General features: G+C 52.5%; 2 protein-coding genes across 2 annotated transcripts in view; both read right to left on the reverse strand.

Moving 5' to 3' along the window:
• Positions 1 to 617: 617 nt before the first annotated feature.
• Positions 618 to 16,901, reverse strand: LOC147820459 (glutamine--fructose-6-phosphate aminotransferase [isomerizing] 2-like). The gene is made up of 9 exons (XM_087204193.1): positions 16,596 to 16,901; positions 16,001 to 16,155; positions 15,726 to 15,909; positions 11,473 to 11,531; positions 10,708 to 10,842; positions 9,845 to 9,906; positions 5,853 to 5,932; positions 5,486 to 5,600; positions 618 to 969 (listed from the first exon to the last, which is right to left on the reverse strand). The coding sequence occupies exons 3-9, from the start codon at positions 15,745 to 15,747 to the stop codon at positions 768 to 770; spliced, it is 675 nt and encodes a 224-aa protein (XP_087060319.1). The 5' UTR covers positions 15,748 to 15,909; positions 16,001 to 16,155; positions 16,596 to 16,901; the 3' UTR covers positions 618 to 767.
• The window catches only part of LOC147820460 (uncharacterized), a 38,563-nt gene continuing 35,177 nt past the window's right edge, over positions 16,901 to 20,286 (reverse strand). The window contains exons 3-4 of the mRNA XM_087204194.1: positions 18,957 to 19,030; positions 16,901 to 18,462 (exon numbers count right to left, since the gene is read on the reverse strand). Coding sequence (XP_087060320.1) covers positions 17,933 to 18,462; positions 18,957 to 19,030 — 604 coding nt within the window. The 3' untranslated portion in view covers positions 16,901 to 17,932. The remainder of the gene's footprint in view (positions 18,463 to 18,956; positions 19,031 to 20,286) is intronic.

Below are 20,286 nucleotides of genomic sequence, written 5' to 3' on the forward strand. Positions count from 1 at the left end.
GTGAGGAAGCGGGACAGCAGGGCTCAGGAGGGGCCTTGGTGTTTGAAGGATCAGACCCTCGGGTGCTCTGAGGGTTGTGTTTCAGGGGAGCTCCGGATGAGCTGGAGGTCGTAATGTTCTATGATTAGAACAAGAGCTGCAAGAACCACCAGGTGGGCCGGCGAGAGAGCCAGGCCTGCCAGGAGGGCAAGGCACAGTGGGGAAAGGGCTGAGTGGGTGGGGCTGGGCTTCGGCCTGCGGGGTGGGCTGTGTGCTGTAGCAGGGGGTTTGGGTTCTGTGCTAAGTTTCAGTGGGAAGCAGCAAGATGACAACAGGGTCTGATTCATGTTCTTAAAACTTTACTCAGTGGGCCGGGGATTTAGCTCAGTGGTTTCGCCGCCTGCTGTGCAGGCGGCAAGGACCCGAGTTCGATCCCTGGTACCAAAAAACAACTTTAACTCAAGCTACCCCGTGGCGGTAGGTACCGTGGGGGGGCAAGGGTGAGTGCAGGGAGACAGGCTCTGCTCATGGAGATGTGGTCCACAGTCCTCACCCCCACATCACTGCAGACCTTGTCCTCAGAGAAGAAATAAAGCTGGGCCGTGGGACCATCCCGGGGAGCCGTGATGCAGGGGGTCACACCAAGAAGATTCCTCTTTGGAGGTACAGGTCAGGCTCTCCACAGCTCCTCAGTTAGGCAAGTCACAAGCCACCCGCAGTCCTGCCCTGGTGGCCACGATGGGCAGAAGGAGACAGTGTCCCTTACAAGGGACACTTACAGTGTCCCCTTACAAGGCTGCTGCATGGACTCTCAGAGGACACCTGCCTTTCATGATTTGCTGCAGTTCCACTTGCAAGGTAGGGATGGCTCGAGATGGGTCATCACTAGCCGAGCATTTGACTCGGTGAATGGAGAGTTTCCCATCAGCCACTGTGGCGATGTCGTCATCCTCCAGGAAGATCACCCTGTTGGTGTGTTCTATGATGGCACTGCAGGGACACAAGGGCATCATAATTACCTCACTCTGGACAGTCACAGTCACTTACTGTTTCCCAAGAATGGGGTCAGCATCAGTGGCATTTTAAGAGTGACAGTGACAGCACACTAAAAAGATCAATTTCTGGTGAACCTTCCCCTCCTGTCCACACTCTCCCTCGGCTGTCAGGGTCACCCTAACCCTAACCTATCCCTAACCCATTGAAGGATGCGTAGAAACATTACATGATTTCTTCTGTAAACATTTTAGCTTATATCTCTAAAAGCCAAGGAATATTTTTAACCCACTAGAATACTCATATCATATCTGAAATTCATAGTTATTCCTTGATATCATCAAATATCTAATAAGTTCAAAATTCTTCTATAATCTCATGGATGTCTTTTTATACTTAACTTTTCTTCAAATCAAGAACCAAATCTTTCGAGGAATGCTCAGGAGCCAACATACTATTCGAAATTTTAAAGGGAAAGAAGAAACCATTTATCTTGCATTTTAAAGCAGTCTGACCTTTAGAATAACTCCATAGTTATTAAAACAGGTTTCTCTTTATAGAAATGATACAGCCAGTAAAAAAAGGAATGACAGAATTAGAATTATTATTTTAGGAACTCATTATTAATAGTTGTATTCAAGGATCATCCATGGCTAATGAAACTGGAAGGTAAAAAGCTGAGAAAGTTTTATAAGGGATGGATAAGGCTGACAATACTTGAACCCCTGATCGATCGTAGTACAAAAAGACAGACAATGAGACATCAGGTGCCTTCTGGAGGGAAGACACACCACCAACTATGTAATCTTGCAGAATAAGATTCAAACCTAAATTAAAAATTGAATATGATCAAACTTGTAGACATACGTAAACTCACTTACAGGAAACACAATGGACAGAAGATTCTGTTAAATAAAACTGTGGGGGTGTACTCAGAAAAATCCAGAGGGCAGGAAGCCCGAATGACCCAGTTTCTTAAGACACATACACACAGACAGAGCAAGACCCAAAGGGGACAAGATATGCTCTTCACTGAAATATGAGGTCACTGTGTTTTATTTTATAACTTTACACTAATGAAAAGTAGTAAAGATTTTTCCCTTCTGTCTCAGTTGCTTTTTTCTTGTTGCTGAGCCAAAATACCCAACACCCAAAGTTAAAGGAAGAAAGGGTTTATTTAGCTCACAGGTTGTACAGGTTTCAGTCCAAAATCGGCTGGCTCCAAGCACGGCAGAGGAGAAACAGTTCAAAGCAGGCAGAAGACAGCAAAAGCAAGCGACAAGAGACAAGCGGCAAGCCTCTTTCTGTTCCTTATATTGTACCCAGGCTGCAGCACTCACATCGTTAATCCCAGCACCCTTAATCCTAGCACTGCACCATGAATCAATCCCAGCATCACCCACCCCAGATCCAGCCACTCTGAAAAGGCCCACCTATAACTGCACGAGGCTTTGGGGGGAGATCTAGACAAGCCGTAACACCTTCAGATTGTGATAGGAGTTTTAAAAATAAATTTGGGTTAGAAAAGTGGGTGCATAAAAAATGCACATGATCAACAGCACAGGTCACACAAAACCCACAAAGGCAGTACTGGGGAACTGGGGAGGGGGGTTCATTCCACCATGGACCACATCCACCTGCCTCTCTAAAAAAAATGCAAACCCCTGGTACAAAGTTAAAGAGCGCTATGGCTCTAAGAAGAGTTATCTCCACTCAGATTCTAGGGGACAAGATAAAGGATAGAAAGCCACTGCACTAGAAAAAGATGTTAAATAATACACACCCACTGTATAGGAAGTAAAAAATACAGAGGAAGAAGCAGGAATGGCCTGGATCACATCTCTGAGAAATAACACTGCTGACATGGTAGCACTGCCCTGCCGCAATGCTTGATCCATGTGTGTCTACATTTACATGTGCAGGTTGAAATATACTATTTTAACTTACAGAACAGATGGCAACACCATCCAGTCACGAGGATCACTGCTGTGAGGATTAAATCACCTCTATCAACCTGGGAGCTCTCCGAGATGTCTCGGGCCCCTGCTCCGTGGGATGGAGGTGAGCTCTGCGCCCTCACCTGGGGTCCGCTGTGACGACTGAGGAGGCCCCGCACAGCCCCTGAGCACAGGCCAGCCCCGCCAGGGCGTCACATGCTGTCTGCATGGCAGGGAGGGTGCCTGGTGTGGGTCTGTGAACCAGACACACACACGAGATGTAATCCCAAAAGATGTGCATGAACAGTATTTGGAGGTGGCACCTTTAAGAGGCAACTGGGTCACGAGGGACGAAGGGTTTAATGGGATACCATGGAAGTAGTTTTGTTACACAAGTGCACTCTCTGTCTTGCCCCGTGCTGCCCCCACTGTGTCGAGAGGCAGCTAGAAGACACCTCATCCTCCCCTGGGTCTAAAGCTCTTGTGCTCATCAACCCACAAAACAGTAATTTTTGAGAACTTCTGATGCAGCAAGAGATGCCAATACCATGCTCTCAGACGTCCCAGTCTCCAGAACCATGAGCTAAATTAGTCTCTAGTTTTACAAACTGCCTCGTCTTGAGTATTTTGTCACAGCAACAGAAAATGGACTAACAGCAGGTTTTCTTGTTTATATACTACAATTATAGAATCACTTTTTTACGTTTTAAAAAACATAAGCAAACAAAAGAACCTTGAGGGTTTTAATTATAGCTCAGAATTTATAGATATCGGGGAGAATCAAGATTTTTAATTTTTTATTCGTTAAATTTTAAAATTTAATTCTCCTAACTTTAATGTTAAGCCCAGCTGAGCTCAGATCTGCTAGTTTTTGCAGGAAAGTTAGAAATGAGAATGTAGAATCTGTTCATATATTCGAGTTTCTTCTTGTTTCTCAGTGTTAATTTTTGTGGTCTTCTCCAAACATTTTTGCAGCTATTTTTATTAAACATTATTCTAAGAAATGTAATTAAAGCATTTTCCTTCAGCTGTGGTGAGTAGTACTGCTTTCTGTCTAACAAACACTTGCAGAGAGCCTGCCGTGCCTGGTCGAGTAAGGACTCCAAGGGACAAGGCAGGCACAGCCGTCCTTGCCCCGCAGTGGAGGGTTTAGCAGCGGCTGCGGGGATTAGGACTCGCTCACCTCTTCGAGCCGCCAGGGTTAGTGCTAACAGCCTTTCCACTGGAGTCCAAGTGTATCATTACAATGCCTACAAATCATCATCTCGTCTTCCTCCAGGCACTCATGCCTTTTCTAATTTTGAAACATCTAACATATTTCTTTCAGTATCAAATTTCTTTGATTGTAACTTAGGTACCACTGAGTGTAAGATCACAATTATTTTGCATGCTTCTAAGAAATAAAAATTTCAGCAAATTATAATTTCAAGATGACACTTATGGATACAAAAAGAATTGTATGTAAAACAATTGTGGGTCTTGGGATCAGTAAAATAGTATTCGCTTCTCACTGAAATGACGCTTTAGGAACAGTTAGGGAAGTGCTGCCCTTCGCTCAGTGTTGAAGATGATGCGGCCTGGCCTCTTGAAATGGGTCTCAGCCAGCTGGGTCTGGTTTCCTGTCTCTCCCTGCTTCCCAGGAGAGCGGGCCCAGAGTCCTCCCCGCCCAGAAGAGGACCCTCCTGGACGTTAGATGGGAGAGAAAAGCCACACAGAATGGAAAGAAACTTGGATGAAGGAGGTAATGCTGATATGTACAGCAACTTTGTATTTATAACAAGAAAGTATTTTACTTCGTTCTCTCTGTATCTCTCCTTTCCCCACTCTGTCCTTCCCATCCCCACACCTTCCTCACTTGCATGTGTGTGTGTGATGTAAGGAAAGAGTTTTGTTTTCTAAAATTATTCTTTTTTTTTTTTTTTGGTAGCAAGGATCAAACCCAGGCCCTTGTGCTTGTGGGGCAGATGGAAAAAAATTGTTCTTTTGAGAGTCGATGAGAGCTTGAGCTTTACATCCGACTGTACAAGCCCTCACTCTCTGGCCTCTGATTGAGGACAGGTCTGACACCACGCAAAGGCGGGGTGCAGTGAAGGAAGGACTGAGGCCTGTGCCCCATCTAGAGACTAAAGTGGAGCCCTCCAGACAGCGAGGGCAGGGAGCACAGCCCCAGGCGCTCCGATCGGTTAGGTTTTCGAAGAAGCTGCAAATCCAGGTTTTTATGTGAACTCTCCCCAATTCTGAGATGTTGACAACTCACTCCATTTTCCCACAAGGTCCCAAACAGCGGCTCAGTGGGTCTGGGGTGTGGCCCCGGGGCGGCCCACAGCAGAAACACAGAGCCCAGCCACAGGAGGGTCGGGAGCAGGGGCACTGGGGCCTGGGCCGTGCCGGGTGCGAGAAAACAGCTCAGATGGGGTGAGCAGATGGTTGGGCCAGGGATGGTGCTCCGCTCCGCGGCAGAGCACTTGCCTGCCCTGTACAGGGCCCGCCGCTGGCATGGGGCGGGGGAGACGGTGGTAGGCAATCACTTACTGTTTACATAATCCCAGGAAAGGAAGACAAAAAGGTTTTGTTACCTTGCATCTGAAGCAAAGAATTCCATGGCTTTGTCGCCCACAGCGTGAAGGCAGGTGGAGCTGTCCAGCCTCTTCATCCTCTTTTTACAGATATTCTTCACATTCTCAACATTGCCTAGTATATAAAGGAATCAGTTGCAAACCCCCAGAGCCTACTTCATTTGCATAACATGTGGCAAGGAACCCATTTCCCCTTTGAATATGTGTGGGAGAAATTTGCAATTTTTAGCTTTGGTTGTGTCAGCCAAATCATGTAAAAGCTCCCCAAGAGCACAGCACCACTGCAAGAGCATTTTAATGGCAAGAGGGCGGCTGCTGAGCCTGAGACACTGGCCCTCACTGTTCAGGTCTTCCCCGGGAAGCTTACATGTCCTGTATACGACGGGGATCTGCTCCGTGGAGCGTTTGTATTTGCTGCGCACTCCGATGAGCAGTGGGCTGCCTCTCCTGGAGGGAGAAGCAAGCATCGTTAGCCATGCCACCGACACCCCGGCCTGGGTGTCCTCCTAGCACCCGAGGTGGAGTCCCAGAATCCAGCCCTATCCCTGGAGCAGAGAATTGTTTGGGCCCCATAGGGTGGACACCCTGACCACAGATGTTCCAAGGCTCTGACAGGGGCCCCAGGCCAGCATGTGATGCAGCTCATGAACACCGTGTCACCCACCTGTCCCACAGCCTGCGGACCTGTCCCCAGCTTAGCAGGACTCGAAACTCCTGCAGCTCAGGAGTCCCCACAGGTGACTCACCCCACCCCCAGGTGGGTCACAGTGGCTGGGTGCTTACATCAGAACAGACTCTGACAGTGTAAGGAGCACAGGGTCTCCGCTCCACCTTCATCGGCCCTGGTCTGCAAGAGCAGGTGCGCTCGATGCCCAGGAGCAGCCAACGACTCCCATTTGTGTCCCCTTTCACCCAGCTCAGGTGTTCTCTTGCTTCCTGGGCCCCCAGCTAGCGACTCCTGAGTGTTCAGCTGGCGCCTCCAGACTCACCCCAATACAGATTGAAAGTATTTGGAAAAAATGCCTTGGTATTGAACACATACAGATTTTGGGGGGTCATTATTCACTAAGCTATAAAGTATAACAACTATTTCTATAACATTTACATTTCGTTAGGATAAATAATCTAGAAGTGACTTGAAGTGTATGGGAGGATATGTCTAAGTTATATGCATATATTATGCCATTTTATTTTTATGTTTTTCAGGGCAAGTGGTTCATCCTTCCTTTTCCTTCTCCCCTTCCATTCTCTCTCCCTCCCCCCCCACCCCGCCGGGGATTAAGAACCAAACAGAGGGCCTCACACATGCTATCAAGTGCTCCACCGCTGAGCTACCTCCCCAGCCCTTTTTAGGTTTTACTTTGAGAACAGGCTCTTGCTAAGTTGTCCGGTCTAGCCTCGAACTATGATTGGCCTGACTCAGTAGCTAGGATTACAGGAAAGCTATACCATTTTTATAAGGGACTTGACCGTCCAGGGATTTGATATGTGCAGGAGGACTGATTCCAGGACCCCTGGAGATGTGGATGGAAGACTACTCAGCTTTGTGGGCTACTGAAGGCAATTTCCAGGTGATTTTCTCTGCCTGAGTGACATTTCATAGATGAAGTTTAGAATCTGACCTATACAACATGAACTAGGTGAAAGAGACAGTGGTTTTCCCCAGGTATGATCTTGGGGGAATTTCTGTAGCTGAGCAAGGGAGAACTTGGGTGTCCTTCCTGCCAGCACCTGGCTCTCTGAGCACAGTGGAAGGGCTTTATGGTATTCCCTTCCGATCCACAACTTCTACCAGTGAATGCGTTTACGGTATTATTCCATGAATTTTAATGGCATCTTGCCTTTAAAATCTACTTCTTTGTTTCTCCTTAGAAATGACAACATACAAATAAAATTTATAATGGATGTGCATAAAACGGGAGGATCATTTCTGTAGCTCACATACTCGAGACCTCCGATTCTTAGAATCCAGGAAGGTAAAGTTGCTCCTTTCCTCTGTGGGATATGTTCTAAGACTGCTGGGTGGATACCTAAAACTATGGATAGTGGCAAACCCTATATATCAAAGATTTTCTATACATACATAATATCTATGATGTTTAATTTATAAATCAGGCACATTAATAGACTAACAGTAACTAATAACACAACAATACACTGTAATAATAAATGCTATTTTAAACTTATAATTCCTTATTTCTGGAATTTCTCACGGAACCTTGCCCATAGGTAACTGAAATTTTGAAAAGCAAAACTGGGTAAGGGGGACGCCTATAGTTACTAAGGAGTGTGAGCTTTTATCCACCACATGTTAACTTACAGAAAAGAGAACAGAGGGCTACGGTCAGAGCTGAGTGGTAAAGCATGTGCCTAGTGTGCCAAGTTTGATCCCCAGCACCGAAACAAATAAGCAAAAAACTCAAAACACACTAAGACTGTTTTTATAAGACCATTTATGAGAGCTGTATCAGACATTTTAACGCAGTATAATGGGGCAATATTTTACCTCAGGCAATTCCCTACAAATGTAGATCAATGAACTAATGAACAACTTGTCCATTAACCTGAATCCACCCACATATATGCATTTGGCCTGCTAATCTGACTCAGTGCAGATCCTTAATATTTGCTCAGGTCTAAGAGACCTTGGTTTCCAGTAGAGGTGATCTGTTTGATCCCTCTTCTGACTTCTCGAAGTATGGTAGAAAGTTTGTAGCATTGAGACAGGTGCTGTGAGGACCCTGAATATTTTGGAGTCTTTTATTGTGACTAAAGCAGATCAGAGACAGTTCCAAGTCCACAGGGAACTAGCTCCAACTGCCTTCCCAATAATGCCTGTGAGGAAGTGTATGCTCATCTACTCTTCTTGGCAAATGGCACCCCCAAATCTTATTGCTGTACATTGAACTCTGTGGTTTCTTGAGACTTTGAGACAAAGAATTCTCCCAAGATATCCAAAAGATTGTCCAGAAGGCTACAGAGCCAAAAGTAATAGGCAATGTAGAAAAATTAAGCTTTATTGCTTCTTCGGGCTGCCTTCTGCAGCCATTTTAAATAGTAATAGCAGATATTGTCATATTTTAAAAGAGCCTTCTAAATTTAATAGCAGCCAATCAGTAGTTTGTAATCCTGTGATAAAATTAGAAGGAACTAAATTCTAAATGTTAAATTAGTTTCAGTCCTAGGAAAAATAAAAATCATGCTAAATTCGTATCATTTCCTGCACCATCACTCTCAGAGTCTTCGAAGGACAGCTTCAGCCTCTGTCTCAGCCTCCCAGGACCTCAGGAGCACTCTCCTTGGCTCCCCTGGGCTTCAGCAGGAAGCCTGCAGCCCAGCATGGCCCTTTAGAGTGGATCCTCCTCCCACGTGTCCATGCCCTACCAGCCTGAAAACTGCAGGGGCCACGTGCACCCCAGCTGTGCCCTGCAGTCCTCCACGCCTGGCCCCGGCAGACATCTGTAGGCACACTCTGAGACCAGAAGTCCCCCAGAGCCCCTCTGCCCTCCACCATCCCCAACACCCCACCGAGTGCTGTCTTATCCTGTAAGACGATGCTCTTGCTATCTGCCCCTAGGATGGCATCTGCTCCCCCTGGCTCCCGGGGCACAGGCCCTGCCAGCCCCATCACAGATCATCAGAACCCTCTGCCCTTCTCCGTCTTGTCCCCAAGAGCAGAGACCGGGTCAGGTGCCACCAGGTCCCCAGGAACCTGCACGCACTGAGTGCTCAGTGAACACTGGATGGCATATGAAATATAACACTGCAGGATGGCACTTAGTCTGCTTCTGTGAATTCAAGCGGTGCTGGGCACCACGGAAGGGGGTAGGACCGAGGGACATGTGGTCTGATCCCAGCTCTCCAGGCTGATTCAGGGATGCCTCTGACATGAAGGTGTCGAGACCTTCAAGGGCAGGTTCTGAGCCTTCAAGGGCTTTCCAGTACTGAGTCTAAATCTATGTGCACTTTGGTTCTCAGTTCCATGTTCACAATTTTCCCTGCTTTTACATAGACGGACATCTCCAAAACTGGATACGCTTCAAGCCCCACAAAACCAGGGTCTGGCCCTGGTGTACAGTTTCATTTTTTATTTGAATTTGTTGTCAACGTCTAAAAATCTGGAGATCTCTCACAAAAATCCGACTTTCTGGTTTCTCTTTTTTAAAAAATTAGGTGCTGTAGTACCACCGGTGACAGAGATGGTGGGGTGCCTTCTCTGGGTTGAGCCACAGTTGTGCCTCAGATCCAGCAAAGCGCCTTCCAGTTAGCCCAAGGGCCTACCCTCCCTTCCTGCCTCAAGCCAGGTGATTTCATCTCATGCATTTATTTATTATGGAGATCTCAATGAATCGGCCTCACCTTGTGGCTACCGCTTCTCCTGGGTAGTGCAAGCTCTTGAAAACCAATGCAAATGTGCCTTCCTGGAAGCACAGGAGAGAAGGGTGAAGGGTGCCCGTCCTGCACAGAGCAGCTGCTGCAGCCTGCTGCCCAGGCAGTCTCCCGACCCTTCTTCCTGGCAGGTAGTCCTGGGGTCGGTCACTCGGGGCACCAAACGTAGGAGCAGCTTGTGCAGGGACAGAACAGGAGAGAACAAAACAGAAGCACACTGCAGTGGCAAAGACCAGAACTTGTGAGTTTCATGACGAGCAGCATAAACCTCATGTGTTTGGGGAGACCCACCGGGCCCAGCAGGGATGCCCACCCCTGGAGCCATCTGGAGGCATGGGCACAACTGAAACTGCTTTCTCCTCCTGGGAGGGGCCGCCTCTTGGACAGTCTCCTCAGTGTGAGGGGACTTTGCTCCCTGGGTCTAGCCCTGGGGGACATCCAGTTTCTCTCGCTCTCTCCCTCAGGTCATTCCCTTCAGCATGGAGATACATGTGCTCTGCTATCTGCCATGTACACTGTCATAAGCACAATCCTCCCTCGGAGGCGCAACCCTCTCCTGTCTCTGGGCTGAATGTCTGCACTCTTCTAAAATCAAACAGCTCAACTTTCCCTGCCTGTCTCCCGCAAGGCCCTTTCTGTTGGGTGTCACTGCCCACATCGCAGCACTCTCTACTCCACGGGATGTAGCACCCCAAGGGCAGGCGTTTTAGGGGGGGCCATCGTTCATCCTCAGTACTTTCATTCTTAGTATTTTGTGCAAATTGGCCTGATAAATGCTTATGAAAAATGAAGGAACAAAGGAATGATTTAGAAAAATGGGACCTGTTACTCACCAACTGCTGAATGACTCTCTCGACCAGTGTTGAAAAAGTAATGTCCTCAGTTTCCCTGTTGTCAAACACGTATTTGATCAGCTTGGCGATGGTCTCCGTGTCTGTTTCCGACTCAAACTCGTAGCCTTTGCTTTCCTGGAACATGGGGTTGGACATGAGGTGACAGATAATGGTCACCGCACAATGCTGGCCTGGCCAACCCCTTCTGGTCCCCTCTGATTTGACTTAAGGCGAGAACAAGTACAACTGGGAAGGGACAAAAGCCTGTTTGCCAGAATCACACAGCCAAGTGCTTCTGAGTCATCTCAGTATTCCTTGAGATCATTCTTCTTTGGAACTTGTCCTTGCCAGCAATCTGGATATTGCAAAATACCAGCAGTCAAAACGATAACTTATGTTGGATCAAACTGACCACATCCTGACCGACACCATACAAGCTTTCGATATCGGGAACACTCACCGTCTGACTTCCCACCCGCATTCCAGCTGGTATACGAGTCCCGCGGCCACTTCACTGAAACCAATTCATGCTACTCTGAGTCTCTGACGCTGCAGTCGCCCTTGATAAATGTGAGTGCCCTGGCTTCTCCCTAGGCAGGATCTGAGCCGCAAGGCTCAGGGGGCTGAGGCTGATGCTGTGTGACATGGCCGAGGGTGAGTCTCCCTCCGCTGCTGCACTTGTTGCAGAAAGAAATGAGCTGGTTGGGAAGTTTCTGGGGAAATCAAGACCACTCGATCCAGACGTGGCCCAGGGAAATGTCTTACCAGAAATTTCCTCAGATCTTTGTAATTTGTGGTGATCCCATTATGGATGACAACAAATTCTGAAAGAAAAGTTTAGTGAAGACGAAAACGCTGTCAAGAAATGAAGTTTGCCTGCCTCGCAAGCGCAAGGTCCCGAGTTCGATTCCCCAGGACCAAAACAAACAAACAAACAAACAACAAAAAACCCAAGAAATGAAGTTTAAGTCAGATGCGAAAGAAAACGATTTGATGGCTTGCAAGAACTCCGGAAACTGACCCCTACAAAGACTTCTGTTAAGCAAGTTTCGTTCACAGTGATCAGGACTGATATCTGCAATGTCTTTCAGTGACAAGACCACCAGCCCGACCTTGCAGAAAGTTCTTACTGCATTCTACAGGATTTTCAAATATGTCTAGTGAGGGATAACTAACTCATCATGGGCCGGAAATGACTCCAGTCCTTTCCACCAGGACTTTGACTCAAAGGAGTCACAAACTAATGGTTTGCAGATGTGCTTTATTTGATTCACACTGTATTATAAAAATACTTGAGTTTAACACTTTAGAGTTTCACTTTAAAATCCTTAGGGAAACCCCTGAAGTTGTGAGATCCCTACGCTCCCCAATTTTCCTGTGCTGCTCGCTAGCCGGGTGAGCCCAGCAGCCTCTCCCACCCTGGGACCCCGGGGCACACCCCTTGCTGTGGGGGCTCCCTGCACAGGGGGGACCTCCGCAGACCTGGGAGCCCAGGGGGTGAGGGTTCCTCTCCATCAGCAGCACAATGCCTCAGAAAGTGGCTGAAGAGTGAGGAGCGGCAGGGCAGGCACTACCCGGCCCGACAGTGGAGGAGGACAGTAGTCACTTCCCTTCATCCTGGATGGGGGGTTCTCTATTCCTCGAGATCTGGTAATCATCTGGGATTGTCTGGATATCAGGTACCAGGTACCTTCAAAAGCACTCTATTATTCACTGACCCTTTGTGCTGTGTCTCCAATTCAATTTTTTTCTTCCGCTATTTTTTCTATTTCACATTTTAAAACTTTTTCTGTTTGTTTTTTCTTTATGTTGGTCACCATAACTTCTGCGCTTTTTTTTTTTTTTAAAGAAAATCTGTTTTCGTGCAGTCACACAAAAAAATGAGAGGGCTTGAATAGGACAAGCCTATGCTTAAAACATTACCATTATGTGTTGAACTATGTATCACATGGTGCCCTGTAAACATGTACAATTTTAGGGTTTTTATGTATCAGTCTGACTGTCTCCCTCCCTTTCTCCAGGGTTTTGTTTTTCATCATATGTTGTGGGATTACTTCTTTACGTTATTTTCTTAACTGTCACATTTCTCTTTCATCTCAGACTTATTTATTCCCTAGAGTTCGTATTTTCCTTGCAAAAGCTTTCTTTTCCCATTGTGGGACTGAACCAACAGCTTCACCCCACTGAATGAGGCCCGCAGCCCTGACAAAACATCTGTGTGATTTTCCACGCTCTCCAGAATCACTGAGGAGTCTGAGGAGTGCTGTGAGCCCTTGCTCTTGGCTTTGCTGCTTTCAGTTACTCATCCTGAGTCCCAGCAGGAGCCCACGCTTGCTCAGAGGGAGTTCTTGGAGGCTTTCTGCTCTGAGGTCACAGCAGGAGTTACTGTCTGTACTAAAGTGGGGGTCTCTGGTGGGGCTCACTGTGACCTTAGGGTGGAGGCGGGAGGCCGGAGCTGCACTGCAACCTCACAGCGCACCGGGAGACGCGCGCTGACCCTCTGTGTGCCACTGGCCAGGCCGCCCCTCAGGTGAGCAGGACCCCGCAGGCAGGCCTACATGCCTGTCAGCGCACCACTTGGGAGGCTGAGACAGGCGGGTCCCTGGGAATTCGAGGCCAGGCTGGGCCACCTAGGAAGCGCCAGTCTCAAAAGAAGGGCCCTCGGAGCCTGAGCCCGGGGCTCACGCCGCTCCCTGTGTGCCCAGCTGGCTGCACCAGGAGGCCACCGTGCGGGACGTGATCGTCCACCATGAGGCGGGGGCCGCCCTGGTCACCGTGGTCAACAGCAAGGTCACCTACGCCAAGTTCCGGAAGCTCTTCCCAGAGTAGACGCCGGCCGGGAGCTGTACTGACTCAGCCTCAGCAGAGCAGGCAGGTGTGGTGGCCGCGGTCCTCGCACTTCCTGGCAGCCGCTGGTCAGTGGCCGGTGTGAGGGGAAACTGGTTGTGCCAGGCGTGGTGTGACCCAGCACTCGGGAGGCTGAGGCAGGAGGATCAGCGTGAGTCCGAGGTGGCCCTGTGAGACCCCGGGTCCCGTGTCCCGGCCAGGAAGACAGAGCGGTCCCCGAACAGGACAGCAGGACCGTCCCCACAGTGGGGGCTCTGCTCGGCATCCCCACGGCTGAGCGGTATGCAGGACAGCCAAGCTCACGCCTCTCCGATGGCCTCGTGGTGAGAACACACCGCGGCAGAGTCTGGTTTTCTTTGTTCTGTAATTTTAATTCTGTGTGATCTTTAAAGAGAAGTGTTACGTGGGGCGGGGATTTAGCTCAGTGGTTTCGCCGCCTGCTGCGCAAGCGCAAGGACCCGAGTTCAATCCCCGGTACCAAAGAAAAAAGTGTTCAGTGAAAATAACATTTCAGAAGCCAGGCCTGGTGGCAAACACCTGTAGTCCTGAATGCGGGAGGCTGAGGCAGGAGGGTCTCCCTGCGCTCAAGGGAGGTACATGGCGAGACCCTGTCTCCAAACAGCAGCAAATGAGAGTTGGGAAAAGCAAAGCGGACACATTACCCCAGGACGCCCGCTGGCCAGCGGTGTGCGCTCCCCGGGTCGGTGGGCTTTCCCGGCAGGGTCTCCGTGGGGCCCGGGCTGTGTTCCGCTGCGACCCCCACAGCCGGCCCTCGGAGCTGCAGTACCTGGGTCACAGGTCGCCGCGGCCTGGACACCCTGGGTCCTGCTGCAGACGCCGTAGGAGGGGGCCGGGGTCCCTGTCCCTGTGTCCACTCCGTCCCCACCCGACCGGCACTGTCAGCCCTGCAGCAGCTTCTGTTGAGGCCAATGACGTCGGTGACGAAGGTGTTGGCCCCGATGAAGTCGCCGGCGGCGATGATGTTGGTGCAGCTGGGGCCGGGCCTGGGGCTCTGCTCTCGGACCCAGGCACTCAGGGATGGCAGCGCAGGCAGCATCAGCTTTGCCGGGGACTGGGCTGGGTGCGCAAGGATGTAGCCCAGGGACTCCGGCAGGTTGGTGCCCGCCACAAACAGGCCCCCTGCATGGGAGGAGCGGGTTACACAGATGTGGCCTGTGAGCCCCAGCCGGGGCCAAGGACGTCCCAAGGCCCATGGGGGGGAACAGTAAAGTCCCAAGACGTCCACGTCCCGCTCTCTCGCGTGTCGGACACCAGCAGCCCCAGGAACTGGGGACTGGCAGTGTCCAGTGGTTCCCTCGGTGTGGACCCCACAATGTAAGAAATGCAGGTGACCGGGGCCGGGCGCTGAGAGTCCTGGTCCCTGAAAGACTGAGAGAGGGACAGAAGGAAGGAGAGAGGGACAGAAGAACGGAGATCTCGAGAGCAGGAGACAGATGCAGCCAGGTGGGGAACTGGGGCAGCCCCTGTGCAGGGCCCACGCCTGCAGGCTCTGTCTCCTCAGAGTGGAGGCGCTGGGTGAACCGGGCACGCGTGTGTGCAGTGCACGTGTCTGAGAAACCCTCGTGGGATGCCGCAGCTGCAAACATACCTCGGGTGGGCACCTGGGCGGGAAGTCCTACCCTCCACACTGCTGCATGGAGGATGTGGGTGTGCACGGGACACACGAGCGTGTGTGCACGCATGTGAATGTGATACACACCTTTGTGTGCACAGGGATCGGTGTAAGTGCACGTCTGGTCCACACAAGTGTGTGTCACACACATGCACTGGTGCCTAAGTGTGTTATGCACACAGGTGTAGTCACACATGCTTCCATGCTCATGCGTGTTTGTGTATCGAGTAGTGTGCAGGTCTTGTGCATATGATCCTAGACATGCACGTGTGCACACAGACCGGTATCAGTGTACTGTAAACGTGCGTCCCATACGCCTGTGCATGCCCACGTACGAGTGGCTATAGAAAGTACATGTATTATCTGTGTGCTTCCGTGGGTAGGCGTGTTTCCTGTGTGCTTGTGCTTGTGAGCATAACGTGCATGCCCCCACGTGCGTGCACACCCATGTCTGTGTGCATGCTGTCCCTGTGTTTGGGAGCCACACCGGGGTGGTGCCGGCCGGGCTGTCTGTGTGGGGCCCTGCTGGCCCCCGTACCTGGCCGGCTGCAGCTCTTCATGGTCTCCAGGTAGCGGATGAGCGCCTGGCTCTTCACCTGGTCGCCCCACCAGTAGGGGATACCGGGCCAGAGCTCAGGGTGCCGGGCCACAGTGGCCTCATCCTCGTAGGACAGCAGGACCTGCTGGCCGCTCGCCCACAGCTGCAGCAGCGTGGGGACCTCCTGCAGAGTTGGAGTGGTGGGCGGGGAATGGGGTCCCGAGGCCCAGGTGCGCCCCCCTGCCAGTCGAGCCGCCACCCTGCCCTGCACTCACCCCCAGGGACACAGCGCGGCCCCCAAAATGTTCTTGATGCAGGTGACCAGGTACTCGTGCAGGTCCTCGCCGAGCCCCTTGAAGTTCCTGCAGGCCACGACCAGCACCTTGCGCGGGTGCTGCTGCAGCCTCTCCGAGATCTCCGTGAGCATGTCCTGGGGCCAGGCAGGGGAGGCCAGGGGACACGGGGAGAGGCCACGGGGACACGGGGAGAGGTCATGGGGACACAGTGAGGCCAGGGGACATGGGGAGAGGTCACAGACATGCAGGGTGAGCTGCAGACAGCGTGGGGACACAGGGAGAGGAGGGCTGCGAGGCTGCACGCCTGTGTGCGTGCGTGTGCGCGTGAGCGAAGCCCAGCGCAGGGCCGGTGATGAGGCAGGAGGTGCCGCGTCCGGAGACCCCGGGTCCCCTCAGCTCGCAGGGGGACAAGGGCCGGCAGCGAGCCCTCAGCGGCGAGCCCTCGGCGGCCTGAACGCGGGCTGCAGCCCGAGGACCCCACTGCCGCGTCAGGGTCAGGTCCGGGGTCCGGGGGGTCCGGGGGCTCCGGGGGCTCCGGGTGCAACAGCCCCAGGCCCCGCTGCCGCGCGCTCACCTCCGCCAGGGCCGTGGTGTAGACCACGTGCGCGAAGTGCAGGTTCCGCCGTCAGCTGCTGGGCTCCTGGGCCAGCTGCTCCGAGACGTCCAGCGTCTGCACGCGCCGTGGGCCTCAGCGCTGTCGCCCGGCCGGCCGGGTCCCCGCTGTGCCCCCCGCGTCTGCGTCTGCAGGACCCAGGGCCCACCCAGGGCCGGGACAGAGAAGCCGGGCGGGGAGGTGGCGCACGCCTGTCATCCCAGCACTCGGGAGGCCGAGGCAGGACGATCCCTGCGAGGTTGAGGCCAGCCCGGGCTCCACAGTGAGTTCAAGGCCAGCCTGGACTATGTGGTGAGAGCCAGTCCCCAAAGCCCAGTGCGAAACAAAAGTAACAGAGAAAGTAAAAAGCTAATATGAACACTAACTAGAGCAACACAAGATAATCCTGAAAACAAAAACAGAACGTGAAGTAGTGAAATGACTAAGGATGAAAGAGCAAAATCGTAATATGTACATTAGCAAAAAAGGGGCAAACCATATCGTGAGAGCAAAATTCAACACTAGTAAAAGAAGGAAAACAATAATGAAAAAGCAAAAGTTAACACTCATAGAACACAAACTAATAATGAAAAAGCAAAAACTGGCATTAGGAAGATGAACACCAACTGACAATTAAAATCAACCTGCCTCAAAAGGGCAAGGTCCTGAGTTCGATTTCCAGTACCAAAAAAAAAAAGTCAATCAATCAAATATTAATGTAAAGACAGAAAATGAAAAACTGTTTTCCCTCCCTGTGCCCAAAATAATAAGAAAAAGTGAAATATATGAACATATGAAAGAAAAATAAAATGGTTCATATTCCCTGTCTCGACCCAAAATAATAATGAAAAAGCAAAGAACAACGTAAAAAAGGAAAAGGAAATGCTCCTATACTTTCACCCAAACTAACTGGGTAAAAAAGCAAGACTTAATGTAAAAATAAAATGAAGGAAAAGAAAACAGAATTATGCTCTCTACACAGAATAGTAACGAAAAAGCAAAAACTGATATTAAAGCAAAATAGTAAAAGAAACAAAACAGTCAAGAAAAAGCAAAAGTTATTCTCCCACTACCCAAACTATCAGAAAAGGTTAAGAAAAGTTAACATTCAGAAGGAAGCCAGCAAGGGTCACACCCGCTATCCTCTCAGGAGGCTGAGGCAGGAGGATTTCAAGTTCCAGCCCAGCCTGGACAACTTTGGGAGACCCCGGCTTAAAAGAAAACCGGCAAGTTGCCTCCTCAAGGCATCAGATAATCCCACAAAATCACTCTGTTGGGGCGGGGTACAGGGTCTTGCTCTGTAGTCCAGGCTGAACTCATTATGCAGAGGAAACTCGTGGAAAACCTCCTGCCTCAGCCTCCCGAGTACTGGGACTACAATCGTGCGCCACCTCCCCCTCCTTAGTGTTGTCAGGCCAGGGGGCTCCTCGGGCCTGGCCGCTCCCTGCCCTGTGGGCTGCACGGGGCCTGCACAGAGAGAAGCGGTACCACAGGCCGAGCAGGGAGCAGAGCGTGAGGAGGGACACACGAGGATGGGTGGGGGGTTTCGCCATGTTCCAAAGAAACAACTCAGCCACCCCTCCCGCTGCCTCGGCCGCCTCTGGAAACCGGGCTCCGACAGCGGCGGGGTGGGAGAGCTGGGGTCCCCAACACGGCCGGGAGGGGCGGGCAGCCTGGCGCGGGTTGTGGGGAGCGGGCTGGTGGGTGGGTGGGTGCGCTCCCAGCACGCGCCGCCGAGCACTCGCGGGCCTGAGCTCCTGGGAGGGACAGCAGGTGCAGTGGGACATCCCACAGCCACGGGCACAGCCCCGAAGTTGCCGGTGACGCTCAGCTGTCTGGCCATGGTGACCTGCGGGGGCGGGCGGAGAGGTTAACCCACAGTTCGGGGTGAAGGGGCACTGTCATGGGCTGAGCTGCTTCTCCAAAGGTTTGTTGATTGACTCCCTGGCCCCAAGACCTCAGGATGCAGCTCGTGGGGACGAGTCTTAAAGAGCCGTGAAGGTAAACTGAGTCCCCAGTACGCTGAGGGCTCCAGATGTCACCCGGGTCCCGGGAATCCGGCGTGGGGACGTGGACGCCCCAGGAATCGGGAAGTGCCACACCCAGGCCCCGGCCCCGCCCCGGCCCCCGCCTGTTGGCTTTCTAGACCCAAGAAAGTGCCGAGCTGCCCCCCCCATGCCCCGAATATGAACCCGCCCGCGGTCACCCCCGTCAGTAAACACGCAGGGCACACGCCCGGAGCCCTGTCTGCCTTGTCCGTGTCCCTCTGTCTGCTGTGTGTCTTGACTCTCGCGCTCTCTCCTCCCCACCCCTCGGCACGTGCTAGTCGAGGGAGTAACAAACCTCCCGGTCCGCACACTGCTCCAAGTCTCCGGGCCCCGCACACCGGGACAGCTCTCCCTGCGCGGCTGGGGTCCCTGCAGGGAAATCTGGGTAAAACGCGAACCGGTTGCCCCCCCCCGCCCCCGCAGCACTCAGGGCCCCGAGAGCAGCCTCAGAACAGCGGCCCTGGGAGTGGCAGCGCTCCAGCCTCTGAGTCCAGGTGCTGATTACAAACCAGAGGCTTAGCCGGGCGTGGGGGCGCGCCTGTCGGCCCAGCACCAGGGAGGCTGAGGCAGGAGGATCTCTGAGAGTTTGAGGCCAGCCCGGACTGCACAGTGAGACCTTGTCTCCAAAAACACACCCCAAAACCAAACAGAAGGAACACCAGGCCCTCTCCAGCAGGCTTGGCACCCACGTTCCAGAGGAGACCGGCCGGCGCTTTCCCATCCCTCCCTCCCTCCCGGCAGAGATTGACTAGCAAAGTCAGCTTTGCAGACGGGCTCGCAGGCGGGCCCCCGGGCCGCTGTGCGGATGCTCCCATTCGTTCCTCCCTTCCTTTGCTGAGGCAGGGCCTCGCCATGCAGCCCAGGCTGGCCTTGAACGCACGGAGACCCTCCTGCCTCAGCCTCCCGAGTGCCGGGATGGCAGGCGTGCGCCCCTGCCCGGCGCCTCCTCGTGTTTTGTTAAGGGTGTCACTCCGCGGTCTTCGCTGTCATTTTCACAGCCCGACCCGTCCCTGCTCTTCTCTCTGTCACCACCTCTGTCTTCTCAGGGTTTGTTTTCCGCTTTCCCTGACGCGGCTTCCCTGAGCCCCAGCTGCTCCCGGCGCCCCTCGGCCCCTCTGTGGCCCCACTGTGCTTTCCTCCGCTCGCCGTCTCCCTCTGGGTCTCGCACCCAGGGCTGGAGAGTCTCCGTCCCCCCGCAGGGCAAGGAGGGCCTGGCTCAGGGACACCGCCTGGTGTCTCAGGGTCTGCAGGCGGGCAGCAGGCCAGGCCCCAGGGGGCCCCAGCCGACACCGACAGCCCCCGCCGACCACTTCCAGGGACCCTCCCCGAGCTCTCCTGCCGCAGTTCCCCCAGGGCCCAGTGGGGACCAGCAGAGACCCACAGCGGGTCTGAGTGGGGAGGACTCGCCGGACCGAGGTGGGGCCCGCGCCCTGCCCAAGGCGCTGGGCACCCGGGTGGGGGGCGGGCGTCGAGCTCTGGGGGAGCTGGCTCGGCCCCGAGTCTGCACACCGAGTTCGCTTCTGCCCCCTGCACTTCGCCGGGGTGACTCCCGGAGCCTGCAGCCCCGTGGCCGAGCCTCAGGACGGGACGTGCGGGCAGGGACACCCCGCCTTCTCTCAGGAGTG

Source organism: Heterocephalus glaber, unplaced genomic scaffold, assembly GCF_053883595.1.
Source record: "Heterocephalus glaber isolate CG9 unplaced genomic scaffold, H.glaber_assembly_v1.0 deba00001897, whole genome shotgun sequence".
Classification (NCBI taxonomy): domain Eukaryota; kingdom Metazoa; phylum Chordata; class Mammalia; order Rodentia; family Bathyergidae; genus Heterocephalus; species Heterocephalus glaber.

Coding starts and splice junctions, on each gene's coding strand:
- LOC147820459 (XM_087204193.1), bottom strand. CDS start 15,747: ATGAAGAGCTGCAGCCGGCCAG. Junction 10,843..11,472: donor AAGATCTGAGGAAATTTCTG/GTAAGACATTTC, acceptor CCCATGTTCCAG/GAAAGCAAAGGCTACGAGTT. Junction 970..5,485: donor TTCTTTGCTTCAGATGCAAG/GTAACAAAACCT, acceptor GTGTCCCTGCAG/TGCCATCATAGAACACACCA.